Source organism: Chinchilla lanigera, unplaced genomic scaffold, assembly GCF_000276665.1.
Source record: "Chinchilla lanigera isolate Chin_1 unplaced genomic scaffold, ChiLan1.0 scaffold00068, whole genome shotgun sequence".
Classification (NCBI taxonomy): Eukaryota; Metazoa; Chordata; class Mammalia; order Rodentia; family Chinchillidae; genus Chinchilla; species Chinchilla lanigera.
Window position 1 is genome coordinate 8,489,813 of NW_004955469.1, and position 24,527 is coordinate 8,514,339.

At 55.2% G+C, this 24,527-nt stretch overlaps 1 protein-coding gene across 8 annotated transcripts in view; it reads right to left on the reverse strand.

Annotated features, from left to right (window-relative positions):
• Otof (otoferlin) overlaps positions 1 to 24,527 on the reverse strand; it is an 89,117-nt gene that overhangs the window by 9,714 nt on the left and 54,876 nt on the right. For 5 of the 8 annotated variants that reach the window (XM_005400431.2, XM_013522673.1, XM_005400430.2 and 2 more), the window contains 25 exons: positions 20,948 to 21,079; positions 16,891 to 16,953; positions 16,395 to 16,479; positions 12,402 to 12,561; positions 11,522 to 11,708; positions 11,076 to 11,262; positions 9,267 to 9,490; positions 8,701 to 8,809; positions 8,051 to 8,231; positions 7,836 to 7,956; positions 7,333 to 7,433; positions 7,120 to 7,210; positions 6,864 to 6,980; positions 6,491 to 6,643; positions 5,966 to 6,155; positions 5,713 to 5,837; positions 5,112 to 5,246; positions 4,304 to 4,465; positions 4,025 to 4,144; positions 3,390 to 3,551; positions 3,112 to 3,274; positions 2,480 to 2,610; positions 1,189 to 1,218; positions 594 to 725; positions 115 to 181 (listed from right to left, as the gene is read on the reverse strand). In XM_005400431.2, coding sequence (XP_005400488.1) covers positions 115 to 181; positions 594 to 725; positions 1,189 to 1,218; positions 2,480 to 2,610; positions 3,112 to 3,274; positions 3,390 to 3,551; positions 4,025 to 4,144; positions 4,304 to 4,465; positions 5,112 to 5,246; positions 5,713 to 5,837; positions 5,966 to 6,155; positions 6,491 to 6,643; positions 6,864 to 6,980; positions 7,120 to 7,210; positions 7,333 to 7,433; positions 7,836 to 7,956; positions 8,051 to 8,231; positions 8,701 to 8,809; positions 9,267 to 9,490; positions 11,076 to 11,262; positions 11,522 to 11,708; positions 12,402 to 12,561; positions 16,395 to 16,479; positions 16,891 to 16,953; positions 20,948 to 21,079 — 3,328 coding nt within the window. The remainder of the gene's footprint in view (positions 1 to 114; positions 182 to 593; positions 726 to 1,188; positions 1,219 to 2,479; positions 2,611 to 3,111; positions 3,275 to 3,389; positions 3,552 to 4,024; positions 4,145 to 4,303; positions 4,466 to 5,111; positions 5,247 to 5,712; positions 5,838 to 5,965; positions 6,156 to 6,490; positions 6,644 to 6,863; positions 6,981 to 7,119; positions 7,211 to 7,332; positions 7,434 to 7,835; positions 7,957 to 8,050; positions 8,232 to 8,700; positions 8,810 to 9,266; positions 9,491 to 11,075; positions 11,263 to 11,521; positions 11,709 to 12,401; positions 12,562 to 16,394; positions 16,480 to 16,890; positions 16,954 to 20,947; positions 21,080 to 24,527) is intronic. The other 3 variants (XM_005400433.2, XM_013522674.1, XM_013522675.1) reach the window with 1 other exon arrangement.

Here is a 24,527-nt window from a genome sequence, read left to right on the forward strand (position 1 = left end):
CAGGCTCTGCAGCCGTGGGGGCCACTGGGACAGGCGGGCAGAGCAGAGTGAGGCAGTAGGGGAGCTGGCTCTGAGGGACAGAGAGGTCAGCAGAGTGTCTGGAGCAGGGCTTACCCTCCGTGTTGTCTGCCTCCTCCTTCTCTTCCAAGTCAGCTCCTGAGGTCTCTTGCTGGCGAAGTTGCTGTCAAAAGAGGAGAGGTTCTCCTGACTCCCGAGGCCTGAGTCTGCCTCTAGTGTCCCATGGTCCCCTAGATAACTGTCCACATGTCCATTTTGCCCAGTGACTGGGGCTCCAGGGCAGGGCTTGGAGCTTCGCTGTGGGCGGCCACAGTGCCTCCTGCGGCAGTGCCCGGCTTCTCACAGACTCCAGACACATTTGTGGGGGAAACAAGGACAGGAGGAAACACCAGGCAAGGCAGATGGGACCCCCAGCCTGGAAAAGGTGAGTCCTGAGCTGGAGCCTCCACGGTGTGAGGCCAGGAGGAGCAGCTTGGAGGGGGGGGGAGGAAGTTGCGGAGAAGGGTACAAGTGTGCAGCTGCTGTCCCCTCCTCAGCTCTGGCCCGTCCCCTGGCTCAGCCATGCCTGGCCTCACCTCCTTCATGCTGTCGATGGAGGCGAAGTACTTGGACCACCAGTCCAGCATGCTCTCATCCGGCTCCTCTTCCTCAGGCTCTTCTGCGATACCCTTTTTCTTCTTCTTCTTCTTCTCCTTCTCCTCCTCGGCCTGAGGGTTGGCTGGGTCTACAGGCCTGCAGGTCCTATGTTCTGGGCCCTATCCCAGAACCCTGGGCAATCCTGAGGACCCCCACCCACTCTGGTTGTTTGGGAAAACCCTGGGCTCCATAATGTTCTAGGGGGCCACCAATGTGAAAGGGGGAGGGCCTTGTTTTGGAGAGAAGATGCCAGGCCCTGTGAGGGCGTCATAGCATACAGAAGGTCAGGAATGTTGGCCAAATGAGGCAGCCTCCATGCCATGTTCCCTGAGCAGGGCAGCTCCGTAACAATCAAGCCAAGGCATGCACAGCTGAAGGATGCCATCTCCTGCCAACCTGAGCTGCTAGGCAAGGCAGGATCGGTGCCCAGGGGCAAAGGATGGTTCAATCCCTGCGGTTAGGCTTTCTAGCATGATACCCAATGCCAGTGTAGATTCTCTTACCCCAGGACCCTTGCATGGCCCTCACACTCACCACATCCACCTTGACAACAGCATCAGAAGTCTGCAGAGGGGAACCAAGGAGACAGGACAGGGTCAGCCAGTGGGGGCTGTCGGGATAGCCCAGCCCAGGGAGCGTGGAGGAGAATAGATGGGAGCTGAGGAGGGCATGCAGGAATGGATGCTCTCTGGGTGCCATGAGCCCCACGATTTGCAAGGCTGACGTGGCATTAGCAATAGCACACTGCCTGGTGAGTCTGCCAAGGGCCCACATTAAGAGCTTCTGACGGTCCCTCAGGCCTTCCGGGGCCATGGCTCTCCACCCTGGCTGGCTGCACGTTACAGTCATCCAGGGCCCTTCACCAAGGATCAGTGTGGGCACCACTGAGTACACCAGAGGGCCCTGGGTGTGGCACGGTTTTAGGCCCCATGTGAGTTCCGTGAGCAGGCAGGTCAGGAAGGGAAGGGGGACATAGCATACAGGAGGTCAGGAATGGTGGCCAGCGGAGGCCGGCCTCCATGAATGCTCCCCGAGCCGGGCGGCTCCGGAGTGATCAAACCAGAGCAGCATAGCTGAGTGGTGGAACGGGGTGGTGGAACGGGCCGCTGGCCTGACCGCCTCACACCAGCACGAGGCTTGTGGGATGCCAAGGTAGCTCAAGCCAGCCATCCTCTGTCTGTGCGCCTGACAGCACGGAATGAGGAGGAACAGGCTGGCCAGGCAGTGGCTTAGGAGGCCAAGGGGCACTTGGGATCTCCTGGTATAGCCCAAGCAGTGAACATTTCTGGGGGTGCCACCCAGGGCTGTAGCACCAGGCCTCTGCTCCCCTTTCTTGAGAGACATGGCCAACACCAACTGCGCCTGCTGGTTGGTCCCTCTGGGGGGCAAAGGAGGCCCCCTTCCAACCCTCAGTGGTGACTGGACCTCAGGGCACCTGCAGCAGGATAGCCACAGCCTGCCCCCTCCTACAGGTCTCACCCTGGCAGATAAATAGCCCTAAACCTAAAGCCCAGAGGAGTAAAAAGTGCTCCGGGCATGTGGGGTGTCACTCAGGAATGGTAGGACTAGAAAACCAAGGACAGGACCTGGGTCCTCTCCCAAGCAATCTATTGTCATTTGCTGGAGTAAAATGACTACAGACTGTCTACCGATGCACACACACATGTGCGCGCGCGCGCACACACACACACACATGTGCACACACACACGGGAGGCCAGTGTGAGGGCGTAATCGGGCTTTGTTGAAGGGGAGTGACTTGGTGCTGCTTTCTCGGGTGGACCAGCCTGGCTCCCTGGCCTGCGTGGGGCTGACCCTTCGCCTTACCGCATCCAGCTTCACCATGGTCTCTAGTTTCTTGACAGGCACCTCTGGCTCCATGCTCACCACGACCTCCCCTGGGGGGTGAGAGGAGAGACCCCCATTGCACAGCACATGGCAGCCCCGGAGAAGCCTGACTGGACAGAGAGACAGACAGACAGGCAGACAGGCAGAGCGAGGAGGAGCGGGAACAACAGTGAGTCAGGGAGGCAGGAAAGAGTGGGGCCCAAAGCTGACTGTGGGGTTTTCGGAGGGAAAGGAAGGGGAGGGAACAGTCAGTTGAGGGAGCCAAAGTGGGTCTAAGGAGGGAAAGAGTGAGCCAGGGTGAGCCACTGTAGGGCCAAACAATGGACAGAGGGTGGACTGTGAGGGAGGCAGAAGGCCTTGGGGCTTCTCCTTCACCCAGTGGAGGAGGCTATCTGCCCTCAGGCCCTGCAAGGGCCTTTCCCACGTTGGTCCTCACTAGCTCCAACATGAAGGCAGACTACCCCAGCTCACAGGATGGGCCTACCTCCCTGCTGCCCCCCACAACCCCACAGGATGCCCCCAGGAGAAGCTCTGGGCTTCTTGCACTGGGCCGTGCACTGGAGCCCTTCTGGGGGCGAGTGGAGCCAGGCCAGGGCTCTGGGGGGCTGTACCCGTGGTGTTCCAGTTGGGGGCCGAGCGGTCTGGGGGCCGGTAGATGAAGCGGCGCAGGGAGCTGACGGCGTGGGAGCCCACCAGGGTGTAGCGGCCAAAGGCCCGGCAGTCCACCACGCGGATGTTCAAGGGCGGGTGCAGCAGCTCATTCTCTGGGAGGTCCTGGGGGTGTCGGTGGCATAGAGCCTGAGCCTCACAGAAGGAACAGAGGAACCTGGCCTCCCGGGCCATATGGGCCACACCCACTCTGCCCAGCTCTGCCTGGGCCTGTGCTCACCACTTCAAACCACTTGACCAGGGTGTTGAAGTTGGGGTTCTTCTTGTAGTTGTGGATCAGGGACGATTGCACCCCTTTCCCTGCACACTCGATGTCTACCCGTGGCCGGTCTACCTGGGCAAGGTTTACCCGCTTCAGGTCCCGCAGGCCCCAGAACAGCACCTGTGAGAGGGTGGGGGAAAGGGGTGCCACTCAGGTGGGAGGCAGTGGGTGGGCTGGGCCTGTGAAAGACTCGGGCAGGGGCACAGAGGGCAGACTTCAGTGGGTGGAGGTGGAGCCAGAACCCCAGAACCAATGGGGCATCTCAAAGGACTGAGATCCGGGCTTGGGGTGGGGGTGGGGGCAGAAGGCAGGAGCAGACAGGACTGAGGATGGTCCCAGACGCGACGGTGTGACAGTCAGACAGGGACAGGCACAGCCGGGTGGGGCCCTGGGTCTGCTGTGAGCTCTGGGGTGACCGTGGGCAAGCTATTTCCCCTCCTGGGCCCTCAGTCTCCTTATCTGAAAGTGAAGAGTGGGCAGTGGGGGCCGGGGGCGGGTGGAGATCCGAGGAGCGCATGTGGCCCTTGATGGAGAGGAAGCTGGGATGGGAGACGCCAGGCAGGGACAGGAAGGTAGCACAGGCCCTCACGCACCTCCACGCGGTACTTGCTGAGCACGGGCCGGATGCCCACAGGCACAGGCATGATGGGCCCTCGGTCCATGTCCACTGGGCCATTGATGGGGGGCAGGTCAGCCTTCCCTGCTGGTCCAATCTGGGAAGCGGGGGTCACAGGTCACACACCGGGGAGCCGTGTTTGTCACGAGATCAGGGGAGATAGGGAAGCCAAATGAGGCTCCCAATCTGGCCCACTGGCCCCATAGCAGCATCAGGAGGAGAGAGGCCCAAGCACGTGCCCTCTTCCTGCACCCACCTGCAGGAGCTCAAAGGCAGCCAGCAGGTCTCCGGCTGTGGCAGTGCCACGGTAGATCTGGTAGTACTCGAGCTGGGGCGGGAAGCGGGGCGGGCAGTACCCCTCATCTGCCATCTTTACCAGGGGCTTCGCAAAGGTCCGGCCCATGAAGTCGGCTTTGCCCTGGCACAACAAACAGCCCAGGTGGCCTCGGGCACCTCAGGCTGTTTACCAAACATTTCATACCTGAGACCTCATTTGGTCCTTACCACAGCCTGCTCGTTGTTGTAAGGACAGGTGAGCTCACCCCACTTCACAGATGGGGAAATCAAGTCTGAGGGGCTGCCTGAGGCTTCAAGACCAGGAAGCGAATGGCAGGTGAAGGATTCAGGAGCAGAAATGAGTCTAGATCTCTCTCAGCCACCTCAACATCTGAGGTGGTTTGTAGGGAGAGTCAGTGGCTCCCCAAATCTCAGGGGTTACCCCCATCTTTCACTGTCACTCCAGAACCCCTCCAGGGAAGCTGAGAGACTGTTACAGACTGTGATAGGTGTGCAGGGGAGCAGGGGCTCCTGGAGTGGGCAGCCTGGTGACAACGGGACCCCCGATCCATATTCTGCTCAGTGTGTCTGTGCCAGGGCAGGGGATGCCGGGAAAGGGCCAGGCTGTAGCAGGCAGGCAGAAGGGCCCAGAGTGGCTGGTCAGCAGCCCAGAATCCCAGCAGGGTGTTGGCGAAGTGGCCAGCATGGCTTCAAAGCAGGTGGCATGCAGGGGACAAGGGGGAGCTATGCTACTCCCAGTGGCCTCTGGCACCAGTGTACACCCATACCATGCTGTCCTGGTCGTAGATCTCGATGACAATGATGGGAGGGTCGTCCCGCAACTCATGAGCTTCACCGTACAGTTCCAGGTTGTCAAACACCAGCATCTGGTCCCAGGTGGGACACAGTGTCTCGTTCAGCACCTGTAGGATGGCATGAAGATGAGGAACAAGTGGTGGTGGGTCGGCAGACATCATGCCTAGTCAGGGGTTCCAGGGAATTGGGGGCAGGATGCCAGGTTCCTCAGCTTTTTCAGAATTTTTTTTTTTTTAGCTTTTTGAGACAAGGTCTCACTATACAGCTCGGGCTGGCCTGCAACTCACAGCAATTCTCCTGCCCCAGCCTCCCGAGTGCTGGGATTATAGGCGTGCACCACCATGCCCAGCTTTCAAAAATTCTGAAGTCAAGGCTAACATGCAATCTGTTCCTAACACTTTACCAGAATCTTCCATCTTTCCTGCCTTGTGATAGAGCCCCAACCAAAGCAGCTTTTAACAGCAAGGCCTGGGCCTGCAGTGACCTGCAAGGATCCTATCCAAGAAGCTGGGGTGCTGGGAGACTGGGCCCGCAGACTCAGAGCCCTCCCAGTCGGTACCCCTGAGCCCTCACCTCTGTGCACTGGCTCTGGTTGATGAAGAAGACTCGGGCAAATGGGTCAGAGAGCCCACTGCTGTCGGCGGCAAAGAGGCTGCGGGCCTGGTACATGTGGGCTCGGAGCTGGAAGGCCTGTTTTTCTGTGGGGAAGCGAGGGCTAAGGACGGAGCAGCAGTCCCGCAGCCCTCCCTGGCATGGAGCAGCAGTCCCGTGGCCCTCCTGGTGAGGGCTGAGAGGGGCTGGCTCAGGCCAGAAAGATCTCACTCACTGGTATAGACCAGGCTGATGGGTGGGAAGGAGTGCAAGCCCAGGTTCTGGGCCGCCTTGACCTCTTCGAAGCCACAGGGCAGGCCACACAGAAAATCCTTCCGCTGCTTGCTGAGGCCCAGCCACAGGTAGAGCTCCAGCTTGGCCTGTACAGTCCAACCTGCTGAACCGAAGCCCCGCTTCCCTGGCAGCTGGGGGCAGGTTCTGGGTCACCAAGGGCCTGACAGCTGCCAGCCCCCCCTCCCCCGGGGTGGATCAGGGACGGGGCTGGTGGGCAGGGCTGGTCAGGGCCTTGCCTGCCCCTTCCCAACCACGGCCCTGGGCTGGGCTGGGGCGGGGGCAGAGAGGGGTGCACAGGGTGGGGCTGCCCAGCGCCTTCCCTCTCCCCTTCCAATTCCCTCTCTCAGCCCTTCTCTGAACACCCGCTGGATGAGGGCTCCACCCCATCAGCACAGGCCTGCCAGACCCTGGGGAGTCCCAGCAGGGATGCAGGCTCATCACCACCCCAGCGCAGCCCCTGTGGCACCTTGAGGAAGAGCGTCTTGACCTTGGCGCAGTCCTTGCCCAGCTCCTCTTCCACGATGGAGAAGAGCAGGTCTTTGGAGGGCACGCGGGCGTAGGCGATGCGCTTGTTGTTGCTCATCATCCAGATGAAGACGTCAGGGATGCTGTGCTGGGGCTGTGGTAAGGGCGTGGGGATCAGAGACACCCTGAGCTTGCAGGGCCCCTTGGGACCTGGCCTGGAGCAGGAGAGGTGGGGGGCCTCAGGGATGGGGGACCCCAGCCCAGTCCTCTTTCCTCGCCCACCAACTTGTTTAGCCTTGTCCATTAGAGCAGTGGGGCCTCCCAGGGGGTCGGGGCGGCCCTCTCTACACAGCCCTGTTCTAGCATGCACACACCTCATCTGCCAGGAAGCGCAGCTTCTGCAGGAAGTTCTGGCACAGCCTCAGCTTGTCGCGCACCGTGTGCCGCTTTACCTGAGCGCGCAGGCTCTTGGCCTGCTGCCCCATGCTCTCCTGTGGGGAGGGTGTGTGAGGGGAGCTCAGCTGCTAGGGACCCCTTGGCCCCAGTGGCAGGGCTGTGTTCTCAAGGGAAGAGGCCCTCTTTTCACCACCAGACCCTTCCTGGAACCCCAGGGTCCAGCTGCATCCTCACCAGCTCTCTCATGCATGATTTGAGGCGCTCCCGGTCCAGCTTGGTGCGAGAGGAGTGGCCCTGGTCCTTGTCGGCGAGGGACAGGAAGCGGCTGCGGGTGAGGGGGCCAGGGCTCAGCCTGTAGGCACCTGGTTCCTCACTCATCCCTGGCCTGGGGCCCCTTGACCCCAGTCCCCCAACCTCCTGCTTGCCCATCTGTCACCCGCCGCTCACTGGCAGCCACTGCTGAGCTCCTCCAGCACCCCGCGCAGGCGGCGCTCAGGGTAGGATTTCTCCGTTTTGATCATCTCCTGCACATCATTCAGGCCTTCCTCCTGCAAACCAGAGGGACCTAGTGACTTGAGACCTTGCACAGGGCTACTTCTTATTTATCACAAGGAAACAACGGGTTCCCCAGGTTCTGCTGTAGAACCTGGAGAACTTGGTAGTTGTGAGTCTTGAATTCCTGGAGGAAGAAGTTACCTCTGGTTGTTGACCACAGTGGGCTGAGTAGGAGTCAGGGTTGTAGAGGGCCTGGTGCAGGCCAGGGGCAGAGGCCAGACCAGTGGTCTCCAGGGCACCCTGGGGCCTGAGGGGCTGGGATCTTCAGACTCCACAGGAGAGCCCTGGGACAACATGTTCCTGCAGCCCTCCCACCCCCCACCCCACAGCAGACAGGACAGATGGCCTGGCAGACACGCCTCTTCCCTGGGGCCCTAGGCTTCCACCCTGCTGACCAGCTTGTCTGCGATGTGGTCCATGATGTTGGCATTGTAGAGGCGGCGGCGCTGGTCTGGCCACCAGCTCTTGATGTAGATGCAGGGCTTGCATTCCAGGTAGGGCAGATGGAAGTAGTTTCTTGGTGGAGGCAGGGGAGAGGGAGACTGAGGTCAGGGACTAGGGAGGTGAGAGGGCCAGGCCATGGAATGGTGAGAGCAGGGGCAGGGCCCACCTGTTGGTGATCTGGGGACGCATGGGTGGGGTGGAGGACACCGAGGCCAGATCCCCACCATCATCACCCTCATCATCACTCGAGTGCTGGATCAGGTCTACTTCCTCCTCATCCCCATGCTCCTTCCGGGGCCGAGGCCTCTGGGGTCGTGACAGGCCATCAACTTCATTCCCATAGTTGCCTGGACAAAGAAGGGGGCATCAGAGAGCCTGGAGTGCTTTTCTCTCGGGTCCACCTGCCTCATCCAGGTGTTGCTTTGGGAAGAGGGAAAGCCAGGGAATGGGCTCGAACAAGACGGAACACCAGCCAGAGAAAGGTTCCCATGCCCCCGACCCCTGTAAGGTCTGTGAGCATAAAACCGAGCCCAGGGCGAAGTCTGGGTTCCCTCCCTCTCCTCTCCAGCCCCCTCAGGCCTCTCCTTTCTTTCTCATGTCCCAAACAGAGCTCAGCCCTCTAGGTGGAGCGATGGTCAGTCTCCCCGGGGAATAAGCACACTTCTGCGCAGACACAAAGGTGCTGCACATGTGCCTGAGGACACTCAGGGGGGAGAGGTCAGCACTGTCCATTCCCCACAGGCTGGGGTGCAAGTGGAACAGCCACCAGCGGCAGCCCAAGGCCTCCTTCCCCTCCCCTGTGAGCCCAGTGCTCACCTATGGTCACCTCAAAGGTGATTGGTTTGTCTCCATTCTTCCGGTCAATCATTGAGGCCTCTAGGAAGGCTCCAAATAGAAAGAATTCTTCCATTCTCCCTGTGCAGCTCTGTGGAGAGGTGGTTCAAACCATGCCTAAGCCTCAGTGGGGCAGCACACCTGGGTCAGGCCTCCGTATAATGTCTCATGGGTAGCCCCTTAGGCTGAAAGTGGGGGTCTCCTACCCAGCTTCAGGGGTAGGCAGCCCAAACCCTGCAGCCCTCAGCCTGTATTGTCCCTGGAAAGAGGGATTGGCTCTGTACCCACAGGGACAGCCATGGCCGGGAAGAGGGTCCCAGCAAGGCACCATCTTGGGAGTGGGTGGCCACAGGCTTGGGAAGGCTACAGGCAGGCAGAGGACAAGCGTAGAGACCCTGCTGAGGGGCCAAATGAGGACCTCTGCGCCCCAGGAGAGGCCTCAAGCTGGGGTCCAGCCTTCCAAGGTGGACAGGGCAGCAGTGAACAAAGTCTGGGACTTGGGCTGCCATGGCGGCATGTGGGGGACAGCACGGCCCCCAGGGCCTCACCTCTGAGACAGGCGTGGCCTGTTCCACCTGCACTTCTGTGGAGCTGGTGAGCTCGGGGTTGGAGGTGTCCAAGATCTCCACTGCCAGGCCCAGCATGAGGCGGGCGCGGAAGGACACGCCCTCCCCCAGGCCATCATTCAGGTCCTGGTGCTCATCTAGCAGCGTGTAGTTGCGTGTGGAACCATACATGTTCACCCAGGCAGGGCCCAGTGTGGGCAGGAAGCCTGCAAAATGGAGAGGGAGGGACCATGTCACATCCAGGGCTCATTCAGGTGTGGGCCTCCTGGCTTCTGCCTCCTGGCTGCTGAGCTGATAGCTCTGTGCCTGCTGGGCACCAACCAGGTCTAGGGTGGTCTCACACCCTCGCATTATGGGCACTGTCTTGGATCTGCTTATTCTCTTTGGGGGCCTGAGCTGTGCATGGGAGATATAAGCCATGCTCTCTGCTTCTTGGGGCGCGGAGCAGGGGCCACAAACAGTCAGTCTTCTGACAGGTTCCGACTCCTCCTGAACGCCTCAGATCAGCAGCCTTTGCTGTCTTTGCAGGTGTTTGTCTCCACGCATCTCCCCTGCTTAGGTGATCCCTTCTCCTTTCTGAAGGGCCTTCCTTTCTGTCTGCCTAGAATTGTTCCTTCCTTAGGAAGCTCCCCAGTGCCTGGTTAATTCACACCTCACGTCTCTCACAGTCGGGATTTGTTAAGCCTCATCTAATGAATTCTGCCTCAGGTAGATCCAATTCAACCTTATGCGTTTGGTTTTTGTTCTTCCTGTTTTTTGTTTGTTTGAAGCACCGGCCATTGAACCCAGGGCCTTGTGCACGCCAGGCAAGTACTCTACCATCGAGCTACACTCCTTGCCCTATTGTCTGTTTCTAAAAATATTTGTAACATTAAAAAAAATGAGCTATAATTCATGTAACATAAAATTCACCACTTCAAAGTGTAAATTAAAAAAAAAAAAACAAAGAAAAGCAACCCACTATCCCCAAATCCCAAAATAAAAACAGTAAAATACACTGATTGGGGAGTTAGCTCAGAGGTAAAGCCCTTGCCTAGCAAGCATGAGGCCCTGGGTTTAGCCTGCAGTACCAAAAAATTAAAAATAAATAATAAAGCACATTTTGGTGGTTTTAAATACCCTTACCATGTTATGCAACCATTGTCTGATTCCCTAACACTTCCAGCCCCCTAAAAGAAACCCTGCATCTCTGAGCAGCTAGTCCAGGCCTCTCTCCGTTTGTCCTGAGAAGCACTAATCTACCCCTTATCTCTGTGGAATTGCCATTCTAGATGTTTCATATCTGTGGGCTATGACAGCACATGGCCTTTTGGGTCTTCTGCCTGATGTTTTGGCCATTTGGTAGCACATCTGTCTCCCCAGTACCCAGCAAGCATTCAGAGGACAGAGCAGGATCTCATCTCACTCTGGTCCTTGTGCCAGTACAGTGCCTAGGTGCACAGATAGGCATTACTGCCCTTACTTGGTACTGCTGTCAATAGTGTAATCACATACATACGGCATATACACTGTACTTAGGCGTGAATCAGCACTGCACGTATTAGATAATGATTCTTATATTCATTTTTCAGGCAGGAAAACAAGCCCAAAGGGTACTCTAACTGTCAAATCCATGCGGCTCTGAGCATCTCTGAGCGTGAGAGCTACCTCGAGTCTGCATTGGAGGCAGAGGCTGCAGATAAGGCCCTGTCAGGCTGAGGTCTCGGATGACGGTAGTGGTGGTGTGTTTAGAGGATCTCAGCGACTCCTCCCCTCCATCCCTGCTCAGCCTCCGGGGATCCAGTGTCTGACCTTTGTCTCCTTCATTGGAAATCTTGCGCAGGTCGATGAAGTGGGTGCCGATGGCCACATCGTTGACCTTGTCGGAATCCCGGATCTGCACTTTCATGCGTTTGCAGAGCGGAGGGAACAGGTCTGTGAAAACAACTTGCTCATTCCACAGGGGCTCATAGCTGCTTTTCTGCACTGAAGTCTTGCCCTGGAGGAGGAGGGGCGGGTCAGGGTCTGGGCGCATGTGCATACTTCTCTCCACGGCTTCCCATCCTCTCCTTGACAACTCTCCTCCTCTCCCTGCCCGCAGGGAGGATTCTCCGAGCCCTGTGGGTGACTGAGATGATTCCTAGCCTGGTCTTACCCTCCCAGCCCCAGCCAGAGGTTTCCCATTTTGTGTCCTATTTGCCCCAGGTCCCCACCCCTGTCTCTGCCAGCTCAGCCTCCTGCATCTTGTACCCATGTACCTTCTGGCCAGCAAAGAAGACTTGCACGTAAGGGTCCACAAGATCCTTGTTTTCGCCGATGAAAGCCTTCTTCACATTGGCCATGAGGCTTGTGTTCATCCTGGGCAGCCCCTCCGCGCGGTAAATTTTCACGTAGAAGCGGGCCCACTGGCGTTCAGCAGGCACCCCCTCAGGGAGCAGCAAGTTCCTGCGGGCACATCCAGCGAGGGCCATTTGGCTAGGTCCAGGGCCCCAAGCCGGACCTGTGCAGCTGCTTCCTCCTGGGCCTGCCTGGCACTGTCTGAGGCCAGAGAAGGCCCAGACTCGAATTAAAGCCCCTGGAGTTCATGGTGTCCATGCGCTTGAAGGAGCTGGGAAAATCCATCTCCCTGAGCTTCGGTTTCCACGCTGTTGTGGTGGTAATCATAGTATCCAGTTCCCAAGGAAACAAGCTCAAATAGGTCACAATACTTTGTGTATTGTGATACTAATCTTTATATATACATATATTTAACCAAGTTTTGTTTTGTGGTAGTGGGGATGAAATCTAGGACCTCACACATGCTAAACAGGTGCTCCAGCACTGAGCTACAGACCCAGCCCTTTTAATTTTGAGATAGAGTCTCATTAAACTGCTCTGGCCTTGAACTTGAGGTCTTTCTGCCTCAGCCTCCCAAGCATCTGGGATCATGGGCATGCACCACCACACCTGACAGACAGCTCGGTCATTTTTAATCATCCTCCAGCAACGCTGGCCACCACCCTTTACCACCACCCATCTCTGGATAAAGAAGATGTATGGCCAGAGTGCTAGGCTGAGTCCGCACCAGCAGCTCCCTCTGGGGGAAGGTGGAGCAGGGTCCCATCTCCAGGAGCTGGGGTAAGATGGGGGGGGGCTCACCCCTCAATGTCATCTTCATCAGTCTCATTGGCCTTGTGTGGCGTCTTGATGTTGTCTCCCTTGCCCACCACGGCGACATCACACTTCACGTAGCCCTTCAGCCCGGCAGAGATGTCATCAGGGTCGGACAGGATGGCCCACTTGTGATGGAACTGGTGCTCTGTGGCATGAGGGGGAAGCTGCACCCAGTGTCCCCACCCTCCAGGGCAGGCTGCAGGGTGGCCGGGCTCATACTGGGAGAGTCTGTAGAGCTAGGGGCTGGTGGACCCTGTGCCCAGCTTCTGGGTAGTGGGCACGGTTGACCTCTTCCCCCCAGTGCCCTCAGCACTGAAGGGGGAGCAGGACCCAAGATACTGTCACATGAATGTGCTGAGCACCTTCTTGGCCCCTGCAGTCCAGATTGTCAGGTCCCTGAGACCTGAGACCACAACTCTGCCTGTATCTGGGCCAAAGACAGAGGAGGGCAAGGCCTCTGCCCCTGGCCCACAGCCAACGCCCAACCAGGTCCTGCACCCAGATACTTGCGTGACCTTGAGGCAGGCAGCTTCCTAGCTGCTTTCTCCACATGCTAGCTCTTTCTGCCATCTCTGAAGCCGGCCCCACACAGCTGCCACCTAGGCCTGCTAAACTGGAGGTGCCGCTCTTTTCAGGCTGCAGGCTCTGGGCGAAGCCCAAAGGTCTGGTGTGGGGCTCCTGCTACTGGCCTCCCTGCCTCGTGTGGCTCCCCGCCAGGTGCTCCCCAGGCAAAGCACACACTGTCTCTGAGTTTGCCACTGACCCACCTCCAAGCTGTGTGTCTGCTGCCCTGTGAGCTGGGAATTCTCTTGCCTTCTCTCCCTTCCTTGTTCAGCTGCAAACTTTTACTCACTGTGGCTAAAGGTCTCCTCTTCCATGCAGCCTTCCCTGACTTCCTCAGAAGACTGGCACCTGGCCTCTCTGGTGCTCTCAGAGACCCACGTACCGTCCTTTGATCTCTCTGTGATCATCTGTGTGCTGTTTGTCTCTGTGTTTAAACTGATGGCTTCCAAAAAAGCGATAGTCCCACCCCAGTGTCCCCAGGACCTTATGACAGTGTGGGTGAAAGGATAGGCTGAGAATCACCGTTACACCTAGTGCTCAGGAAGAGGGAAGCAGAGGAAAAGTTTTGCCTTGTGAACCTTCTTTCTGTAGTTTTCTGTGGGTGTTGCGCTGTGGGGCTCAGGACGAGGGGCGATGTCCTAGGCATTCCCTGAGCACTCAGGACCTTGCCTGCACGGACATGTGTAGGACGGAGAGATGGACAGGTAGCTAGATGGCTTGGGAGTGGGGAGATGGACAGAGGGCAGTGCTGGACTGCCTGGCTATCTAAATGGATGGATGCATAGATGGTGGGTGGATACACGGAGAGCAGGATCCATTGATATGCGGACAGATGGGTGGATGGTATGTGGATGGGTGGCTGGGCAGAAGTGCAGATGAACTGAAAGTTTTGCAAGGAAAGAATAAGACTCAGGACTGACAGGAACTCTGTCTTCAAACTTAAAAGTTATTTGAAGAGGAATTTTTTTTTTTGTCCTGAAAGGCCGATGTGTAAACATGGGTGAAGGGTGTGGGTGACAGGTTTAGGTCTGACGTAGACCAAGTGGAGATATCTAAAGTAGGGGCTGGGGAGCGTCCTACTGCTGGGAGGTCTTAGGTGACTGTCAGCAATGCTGCTGTGGGGATCCCTGTGTGGGGAACACACAGGACTGATGACCTCAGAGCCACTTCCAGTCCCGCCACCATGTGCTCTCAGACTGGAGATGGGAGAACAACCTAAGCCCCCAGCTCTGTGCTTCCTACCCAGCTTCCTGCCTGCTGCTGACACCTGCCAGGTGTGGAAGCTGCCAGCATCCCAGGCTGCCTCTGCGACCTATAACCTCATCTCCCTCATCAGAGAGCAGTGGTAACTGAACAGCTTCCTGTCCCGCCTGCGAAGTCCTTCCAGTTCCACAGGTCCTGCCACCACCCAGTACTTCCCAACAGCACCCAGGAGTCCTATGTCCCCAGGAGCACCTGCCTCATACCTCCCTGGGCGGCTCAAGAACCAAGGGCTCATCAAGAAGGCCACATAAAACCGCAGAGGGTCAGAGTGAGGATACCTGTGCCACCCCTGAAAGGAGGGACTGTGAGACTTCACCCTCTGGGAGAGCACCAGGCTCAGGGGCAGATTCAGCAGAAGCTGCCCAGCTGGGGGTGCATTACCCCAGCAGAGGGCCTGGGCTTGGGCCCACACAGGCTTGGGCTCTGCCCCTTGCTCCTACCGAGCCTTAGACCAGCTATATCAGCCTTGTGAGCCTCAGCTTCCTTAGTGTGAAATGGGAATCAGGATGCCTACATGGGGTTGGGAGGGCTAGACTTGCTGGGACAGCACTTTTGTCCATCGCTTGGTACTTTCTGCTGCCTCACAAGAGAGTGCTTTCCTGACAAGGACTCAACCACCCAGAAGCCCAGAGGTGCATTCTAAGCTCCGCATTGTGTCTTTTTCCAGAGCTAGGCCTGCAGATGGTGCCAGGAGCACTGTTTGGTCCTGGCAGGAGGTCATGCTCAAGGATGCCAGGGATTTTCAGAACCAGTGGCCTACGGCTGTGCATGACACTGGGGGAGCAGATACGACAGCAGACTGCCTTCTGTGCGCCCGACAGCACTTGACGATCAGCAGTGCTGCCCTTCCCTGAGGTCCATGATAGGTGCAGGGCAGTGGGGAAGGCACTGGCAGGGGAGCCAGGAGACCCAGGTTCCAGGCCCAGACTTTGAGCGAGTTCCTTCATTACCCTGGGCCACTCTATCTTAATAGAGATCAGGCTAGCTGTTTTCAAGGTCTCATGAGGCTTAAATGCTGTAGGATTTTGTGGTTTCTATGTGTATGGTCTCGGGGATTACACTTACATTCCCTGACCTCAGTCTCAGTTATAACGTGCACCAGCTGAGGGTCTACCAGGAAGAACCTCAAGAAAGTACTAATTGTTTAGAGTCAACTCCATGTCTCTTCATTTCTCTGAGTCTCATCTATCTCTTCTGTAAAATGGGAAGGGGTGCTGCTGCCTACCTGTTTTGTGAACGTCAAATGTGATAATTTGGGTGAAAATTTGTATTGTTATAATAGAGTCATTAGGCCAGGGAAATAGCTCAGTGGCACAAGTAGCCTGCTGGCCAAGTGCAAGGTCCTGAGTTCGATCCCCGGTACCAAAAAAAAAAAAAGATAGAGTCATCACTACATTCTGTATAACTGGTTCGCTTCAGGAACATGAGGTGTCCCTGAGTTGACCACATGGTGACAACCCTCTGGGCCATGCCTCGGGTGCGCTCTCCAACTCCATCCGGTATTGACTCATGGGTACCACACACCGGGAGATCAGCCACAGTCCCATATGGCTGCTCCTCATGTGGCCTGAGTCCCTTGCAAAGGGCATTTTAGAGCCTAGAGTCCCTCAGAAGTTGTTGCATCATATGTGGCATTGACTGCCTTCACCACATTTGGACTGCAGTGTGACTTGACGGGGCACTGAGGCACACAACCTGATGCCCCCTGCCCCTGTGCATCTCTGGATTCAGGCCCCTCAACTGAAAAGGGGGACAATGGAGATCCTGTAAGTAGGGCAGGGGGTTCTTTCTGGTCAGGCAGTGGCAGCCCAGGCTGTGAGGGCAGCCTTGCTCACTGTACCCTTAAGGTACACAGCAGGTGATGCAGCAGTCTGCCTTCCACACACAGCTGAGCAGTCATTCTCTGCTGGGAGTTGCTGTCCTGGTAGGGAGCATCTCCTGCCAGATGGGTACACACTGCTCCTACGTCTGTACCCAGACTGTGCACATTGCTTCTCCACATGCCAGATGGCTGTGTACCAACAGTCACCAGACTGCGTCTATGGCCCTCGCTGGGCTAAGCCTGGGAACTGCCACAGTAGGGAGGGCCATGGGCTTCCGGTTCCTGAGCTGCATGCACTGTGGCTAACCAGGCTGTGTGGGGTTACTCACCGGGCTGGGAGTACACGGTCCCCACATCCATTTTGAAGGAACCCACCAGGGTGCCACTGCGCAGCAGGTTCTTGGAGTGAATCACCTTCCGGGCAGAACCAGCAGCCACCAGTCAGCCAGGGGATGGGTGAGGTCTTCCGTAGAGGGTGCCACTGATACTGGCACCACCTAGGTCTTTCTGGGGACTCAAGCTTCATGGTGAGGCAGAAGGGGGCTTGGCAGGGCAAGAGTGGCTCGCTGAGGCTGAGAATCAGCCTCTCCGGCTCACTTGTTTACTGCTGGCTGCCATGCATGGGTGAGCAGGGTGCACACTCTGCAGAGGCACTGGATTAAAAAATGTCTACAGTCCAGCCTGTGCACCACTTTGCACACCTGGGTATCTGGGCAAGGGGCTGGCTTTTCATGATTTTCCCAGCCAGAGGGGACACCATCCAGTGTTGCAGGAAGGCACAGCTTAAGTTAGTGGCCCTACTTTCCAGGGCTGCTCTGCACTCACCGAGATCTTGATGATCTTGTCAAACATGACATCAGGAGAGACATGGAAGTCGAAGACGAAGTACTGGAGGGGGAAGGACCCAGGCTGCTGTCACTGGTGGGCCCCTCCCTCCTGGCAGTGCCTATCTGCACCCCTGCCACTTCCCCTGAGTCCCAAGTTTCAGAAGAACAACAGTGGCGGCCCACCCAGTTCTGAGCATCCCAGGTGGAGGCTGGGCCATCGACTACCAGTAGCTGGAATGGTCTACACTGATGTGCTATGCTCAGAAGGTCCCGTGGCTGGAAAGCTAGGACACCTGGGCTCAGGTCCCAGTTATGCCTCTTTCTGATGGGGAAGTCTTCTGTGACACCTTCTCTCAACCCCAGTTTCTTGAACTGTAAGTGGGGGTATTGACATCCACCTCAGATCTTTTTATGGGACTGTGATGAGACACCATAAATACATTACCATATTGAAAATACCCTTGACTGTGAGACACACCATGGTTTGAGGGCCACATAGACATTGCCATTAAACCACAGTGCTGGTTGAAAGATGTGTCCCAACTTCAGAGAGGTTAAAAGGTAAAACTGGGCAAGTCTTAGAAAGGACCGACTACTATGTATGAAACACTTACTCAGCTGTAAATGTAAAATGCTGTGGTGTGAACTGTCCTGTCATGCTGCCAGTTGCCCATGGACACTTGAAGTCCCTACCCCTGTCTCCTGGCCAGCTGCAGGGACTGAGGATAAGGATGTGGACAGTGACCAGAGGGACCACTGCTTTGGTGATTGTGGGCAGGGAAAGGGGAGAAAGGTTGCCCACCTGCCTTGGATAAATACCCCAAGGGCATGTGCTCCTGGCTCTAAGAGCCTCACCCTTAGTGCTGTGGGTAAAAGTGCCAGCTTTGGAGCCAGCCACACCTTGCTGAGGCTGTGGGGCCCGTGGATTCCTTTCCTGAGCCTCAGCTTACTCCTGTCATATGGGGATGATGATCTTAGGCCCCCATGTTGAACCACTCCAGGGGACTGGAAGGTGTGTTATGAAGTTAAAATGACAACCTGGTCAGACGCTCATTCCACCCAAGTATTCTTGTTCATGGCTCTGCATGGCAGTGACAGATCTACACTGGCTGGGGTTGGGGGTGTCTCAGCCTTAGAGAGGTGGGTGAAGGTTGGGGGTCATCAGTATGGGGCTGGTGACTGGAGCAGTGGGATGGAGGAGAGGCTGGAGGAGAGCACTGGAGGGCAAGCAGGCCCAGGACGGAGTAGAAGAAGTGATGGCAGGGAAGGAGGTTGGGGAGGAAGAACAGGAGAGAGGGGGAAGCCAGAGAGAGGCTGAGGGCTCCCAGGGAAGCAGGCAGGCAGCGGGGTGGAGGAGCCGAGCAGCCAAGGGAGCGAGGATGACAGCGAACCATCCGCAGGAGTGAGGGCCTCGGTGACCTGGTGTGGAGTGGTTTCAGTGACACCAAGGAGCAAAAGTGACTGCAAGGGTGAAATGTGACTGGGAGGAAGGGTGTGGGGACGATTCTCATGGTCACTGGGAACAGAGGAGAGAAAAGGCGGCCCTGGAGAGGCCTGTGGGAGTGGGGAAGGACCTGGATTAACCACGGATGCCTGACTTGGCCTTCCTGCCTCAAGCACCCATGGCTTGCCATGATTGCTCTGGTAGGACACCGTGCAGGCAAAGGAAAAGGAGCCAGAAGGAAGACTAAGACAAAATTGGGGTGCTGATGAATGGTACCATGCCAGATTCTTGAAAGAGAAGGCAAAGGGGAGAGGCAGGAGGGCCAGGGCTCTCAAGGTGGCCGGGCAGGACCAGGTGCACAGAGAGGAGGCTCTTGGCTTGGTCCATGGTCAGCAGGTTGTTCTGCGAAGGCACAGGTCACGAGCCTCCTTTCACACAGCCAGGGTCAGAGCCAGGCAGCAGGGCATCGGACCAGGTGCCTGGAGCCAGGCCAGCCCCATGGGAACGAGCTAGCTAAGCCAGGGCCAGGATCCCACGAGCTCTGATTCCTTGTATTTCCTGAGCATAACTGGCTTTTGGAATTCTCAGAAATCTGCTAAGTCATGTTGACTGTTCTCACTTGCTTCTGCTGTCTTAGTGGAACCAGAAGAAGGTTCCTGCCAGCTCAGAGTTCACCAAAAGCAGTACATACGGATGACCATGAGGGGATCCTTCACTGAAGAGGAAGAGAAGAAAAGGCATAGCGAACCCTGGCCATGGGGCTAGAAGGAATCACAGCAAGACAGTGTAGAATGATAGTCTGGCTGGGGAGCTGAACTCCCGGGGCATGTTTGGCAATATCTGGGAATATTTTGGGTTTCTACAACCAGGGGTGGGGACAGGTGCTATTGGCATCTTGTGAGTAGAAGCCAAGGGTGTTGTTCAGCATCCTACGACACACAGGGCAATCTTGCTGCAAAGAATTATCCCTTCCAAAGTAGCCATGGTAGTGAGAAGCCTGGGTGTAAGGGAAATAGAAACAAAATCGGAGCTCCTTGGGTTTGTGTAAAGGACACAGAGGTGATCGGCAGCAAATGTGAAATGGTCCAAAGGAGAGGTGAATGACTGGCCACAGAGGGTACAAATACAAAGTTTGGAAAAGGGTTTCCAGGAAGCAGCTAGGAAGTGACATGCGAGGGCAGAAACTGTCCGTCTCTGCAGTCCCCACACTGCCTACTTGCACGCACGTTCAGTAAAGGCAGTTCTGGCCACTTGGTGAGAACGCACCCAGCAGAATGGCTCTGAGCTGGGGCCCATAGATGTAGAATACCAGAGCTTCCAGTCACCAGGAGACAGAGACTCGAAGGACCAATTGCAATTCAGGGATGTTACTACCACAGAGGGAGGGAGTGCTGACTTCTGATCTAGAGGGGACAAGGAAGGCTGCTCAGTGGCAGTGATATTTGAATGAGGTCTTGCAGGATGAGTAGGAGTTTGCTGGGGGACTTGCAAAGCTGGGACTTAGCTCTGTGCATTGGAAGGAGAAAGTAAATGAATGAATGAGTTTGACTAAAATATGAAGTGCATGGGCCTGGTGCAAGGTGAGCCCTCAAACGTGGCTTTCCCACTATCAAGTAGCCACAGAGGATCTATCTCTATACCCATCAGGGGAAAGTCGATCCTTATCTAGGCCAGAGGCTTTTTCCAGTCAGGGAAGTGTCCATCTGAATGTCCTGACTCCACCCAGCGTTGATGGGGTCCTGGGTAGTGATGTTCAGTCCTGGGGGCTGGCAGGAAACCAGCTGGGAGAATGGGGTGTCTTTGTGGTTGGCTGCATACAAGGGTTTGGTCAGGCTAGGGCTGAAGGATGGGGCTGTGCCCAGGAGTCCTTACTGCTGGTGCACAACTGGATGACACCCACAGCGACCTGAGGGCGCCCTCGGCCCTCCCCAAGCCTCAGGACACAGACGCCTCGCGTGAGCCAGCTTGGCACCTCTCCCTGCCTGGCCCTCACCCTCCACGTGGCCTCAACCATGTGAAAAGAGCAGGTGTGGGTAGCAGTGTGTCTGTCACACCCCAAGTCCAGGGCTTTGGCAGGAAGCCCCAAGCAGTTCATTTGACCATGAAGGCAGAGGACAAAGAGGGTGAGTACCCCGACCCGACCAGCCAGGTCCCGCTGCAGGGCTCTCGGCATCCCCAGGTGTGAAGTGGGATTAACAGTGGGTTGCCGATGTGCCTAGTGCATTTGGAAGAGCATCCGGCATATGGAAAAGCCTGTTAATGGTGCCAGTCCCACCACAGGCTGAGCTGGAATGAGGTACACAGCCCCCATGCTCTGGCCTGGTGAGACACAAGGTTTGCTCACAAGCACTGCTAGGAGCTGCACAGGAGAACCCAGGCCACACTCATTTCAACAGGTGGCTTCTAACCAGAGCAGGGTCAGCCTGGGATCTAGTCGGGGGCCCACAGGGTGTGGCACTGCATGCCAGTGTTCTGGGGTTGTAACTGGCTGGGCTGCTAACCCTTTGTGCCCCTTGGCACCCCACCTCCTAGTGAGCCTGGGTGTGGCTGGTGCCTAGCCTCATGCCACATTCAGTAGCCCCTTTCTCCACCTGGGCCCAGGGCCACTGACCTCATTATAGTAGGGGCAGTTCGTGGACTCCTTCATGGATGTGTACTTCTTGTCATCGCCCACCTCTACACACACCACGGGGTCCATGTTCAAGCCCACCAGCTGCCGGGCCTCGATCACTGTGATGCTGACCTGTGGGCAGGAGAGGGTAAGGGAGCCAGATGGCAAGCTGCACGACCTTGAGCTCAGTCCTGGGGGCTGGAGGATGCAAGGGCCAGCACAGACCCGGAGTCACACCCTGTGCTCCATGCCGACCCCTGCCTCTGATCTGTGGGGTGACCCTGGATTCATTTATGGAGGGGCATGGCAAGTCAGTGTTTGCTAGAACAACCAGGGGAGGGTGGCACTGACCCACTGTTGGAGGATGGGGACGGGCATCAGTTTTTTTTTTTTAACTTTTATGGTCCCAACCTTTTTAGCATTGTGGAAGACATTTTTTTCTATGGACAGCAGTGGGAGTGTGGTTTTGAATGATTCAAAGAAGCACACAACCTAGAGCCCTCAAACGCAAAATTCACAGTAGGGTTTGCGCTCCTATGAGAATCTAAGGCTGCAGTTGGTCTGACAAGAGGCAGAGCTCAGGCGTGGTGCTAGCAGGGTGGAGAAGCTGGAAATACAGAGGAACCTTTGCTCCCTCCCTGCCTACTGTGCTCATGTCCCGCAGTGCAGTCCAGTTCCTAACAGGAACCTCCAGCTGGGGCCTGGGGACCCCTGTTCTAGGCAACTGCAGGACTCTGAGTTTTTCCCAGTACCCATGGCTCTGCCACAAAGAGGCTGCCAATCTCACCTCACAAATTTCCCACACCCGGGAATTCAGCTTTTCAGTCTTCATTAGCTTGCACTTAATCTCCTGCTCCAGGTCTGCAGGCCTCTGGTGCTTCCTCGTGTTTCTGGACTTTGGCCCTCTTTCCTCACTCCTGCCCTCTCCTTTTGTTTAATCCCTTTGAGTGGTCAGGGAGGCTTAGGTGCCTGCTGAGCCACCTTCTCCGGCCTGGAGATTGCATGTTGTGTGTCTTCTACTGCATTGGTACTGGGAAGCCATTTTTCTGTTGTCCATTCATTCAGTAAATATTCAGGGGAAACTGCTGCGGCCAGGCACAGGGGGCATGGAAACAACTTTGGACCTTTGTGTAACTTACTGTGAATGAATGCTGCTTTGTAGGATTTAAGCAAAAAACAAAAACAAAAAACCCAAAACAATAATGACAAAAACTTTATATGTACCCACACATACATAGATATAGATATTTATAGTTAAAAATGTATACATATAAAGGTATATATAAGCATATATAAAAATATATATACATATATATATATATAGAGAGAGAGAGACAGACAGACAGACAGAGCTTTGCGTAATGTAACTACTACTTTTTCTGAAACTTCACTTTAAGCTACTAGTTCCTGCTTTGGATTTGGAGGTGTTAGTCCCCTTTATGGGTGTTTGCCTATGGTAAAATAATAGAAAGAGGTACAGACTTGGGGATGCTACTCTTGGCCCCAGTCTCATGCCTGCCAGGTGTGAGTACAAAGGATCTTGCGGGCTCAGTGAGCTACCCTCTTCTTAGTTACAACCAGACACTTCAGCTACCTACAAGATTGTGTGTGGGTTAAATGAGATGATATATATTAAAAGCATCCTGAATGCTAGAAAGCTCTATGCAAGCTGTGCTCAAGTGGGTAAGGTGGGGTATAATGCTTAGAATTATTTCACGAGACTCCCTTGAACTTGTATTTTAACCAAAAGCCTTTCCTCAGCTGGTGTTAGCATGTACTTTGTGTGTGTGTGTGTGTGTGTGTGTGTGTGTGTGTGTGTGTGTGTGGTTGGTACCAGGGATTGAACTCAGGACCTTATGCATGCTAGGGAAGTGCTCTACCACTGAGCTATACTCCTAGCCCTTGGTGTTTCTGCTTATGCAGTGCTTTCCTCTAACAAAACTGAAAGAGTTGCTTTTTATGCTTCTCCTGCTGGAGATCTGGCAATTTGAATTGCTATGCTTTGATGCAACTTTAAATATGATTTCACTCCAGAGAATTATTTCCCCTCATTATAAAAAAAGAATCACCACTAAAATTATCATCCACTGTTCCCATCAAGGTCTTATAAATATGCCAAAGACCAAGAAAAATCCACACATCAGAAGCAATGATGTTCAGAAAACAGAAACCCTTTTGCCAGTGAGAACGCTGCCAGGAAATCACAGAAACGAGAACCTGAATATTTTACTCATTGAAGTAACACTTGAACTATGAAATCAAACATTTCTATTTGGAGCTTGAAGTGCCAAAGGGAACAAAGTGAAAGCTTAGCATCCAAGCTTCAAAGAGGTTCAATAATCACCATGTCTTCAGGGAGCTAAAAAGGAAATGGGGCTAATTAACTTAGCTCTGAGAAGTTTGCTATGAAGAGAGTAAATAGACACTAAAGTCCTCCTGGAATATTTTTTGCATGGTAGTTTATAGAGTTTTAACTTTCATGAACCTTTTTGGGTCAAAGATTTTAAAATATGCCAATATTTTTTCCCCCACAAATAACCCCTCACCCTTCAAAGAAGGCTTTCTGTAACTCAGGACTGGGAAGTGAACAGACATGGTTTTGGCATATAGCACAGATATGTCAGCTGGAGATTAACCTTCTCCATGCCAAAAGGCTGCTTTTGATGTTTTCTGTCTTGAGGCCTCGCCATAATAGTAGCCTTTTTTTTTTTTTTTTAACCCCATCTCCTGTTTCAGGATTCCTGTATTTCTACCCTCTCCGGTGGAGCGGAGCCAATATGGCGGCAAGGGGCGGACACTCCGCTGCTAGAGGTGGGAGGTGGAAGGGTGGAGCCGGAGGAGGGCAGAGGGTTGAGAGGAGCGAAGAGGATTCAGGAAGTCAGGACCAGAACTTGTGCTTTGCTTGGTTGAGAGGTGGCCCCACGGAAGTCTGGAGGGCAGAAAGGAGGCACAGGGACATGGTATTGAGTGAGGAGAACGATACTCTGCAGCCTCCCATCCCCATCTAGGCTGTCCACAGAAGAAATGCATTACTTGAAATTAAAAATACAGAAATTAATTACTTAAAAGAAAAAAACTGATCCCTCTTTAATATCCTGCAGGAGGGGATGGGCCATCCTTTCCCTCCATCATCAGCATGCGAAGAAAATAGAAACCCCACTGGCAATGTGAGGAAAGTGCCAGGAAAGCATAGATTTCAGCTTCAGACTCAATTCTTTCTCCAGGACAGAAGATGAGGGGTCAAGATGAGGGAGCCACAACTGGGACTCCTTGACCAGCTGACTCTTGATTATTGGCCATTCCACAGTCTCCTGCTGAGATAAGGGACAGATATCCCCAAGTGGCTTCATCAAAGTCATCACAAGGAGCAGTGCTGTGTAGTAAATCTACACCTCTGTCCCGGGGAACCCAAGAGTAATAGAGCCTTGTGACCTGCTTTGCAGGATCTGATAGTGCTTCAAGAACACCAGCTGGGAGCTACGGAGTGTGGATGGACTCTTCGGCAGCATGCTTTGCCTGCCCTCATCTTCAAGGGCCAGAGATGTAACATGACCCGATCATTTGGAGATCACTCCAGCGA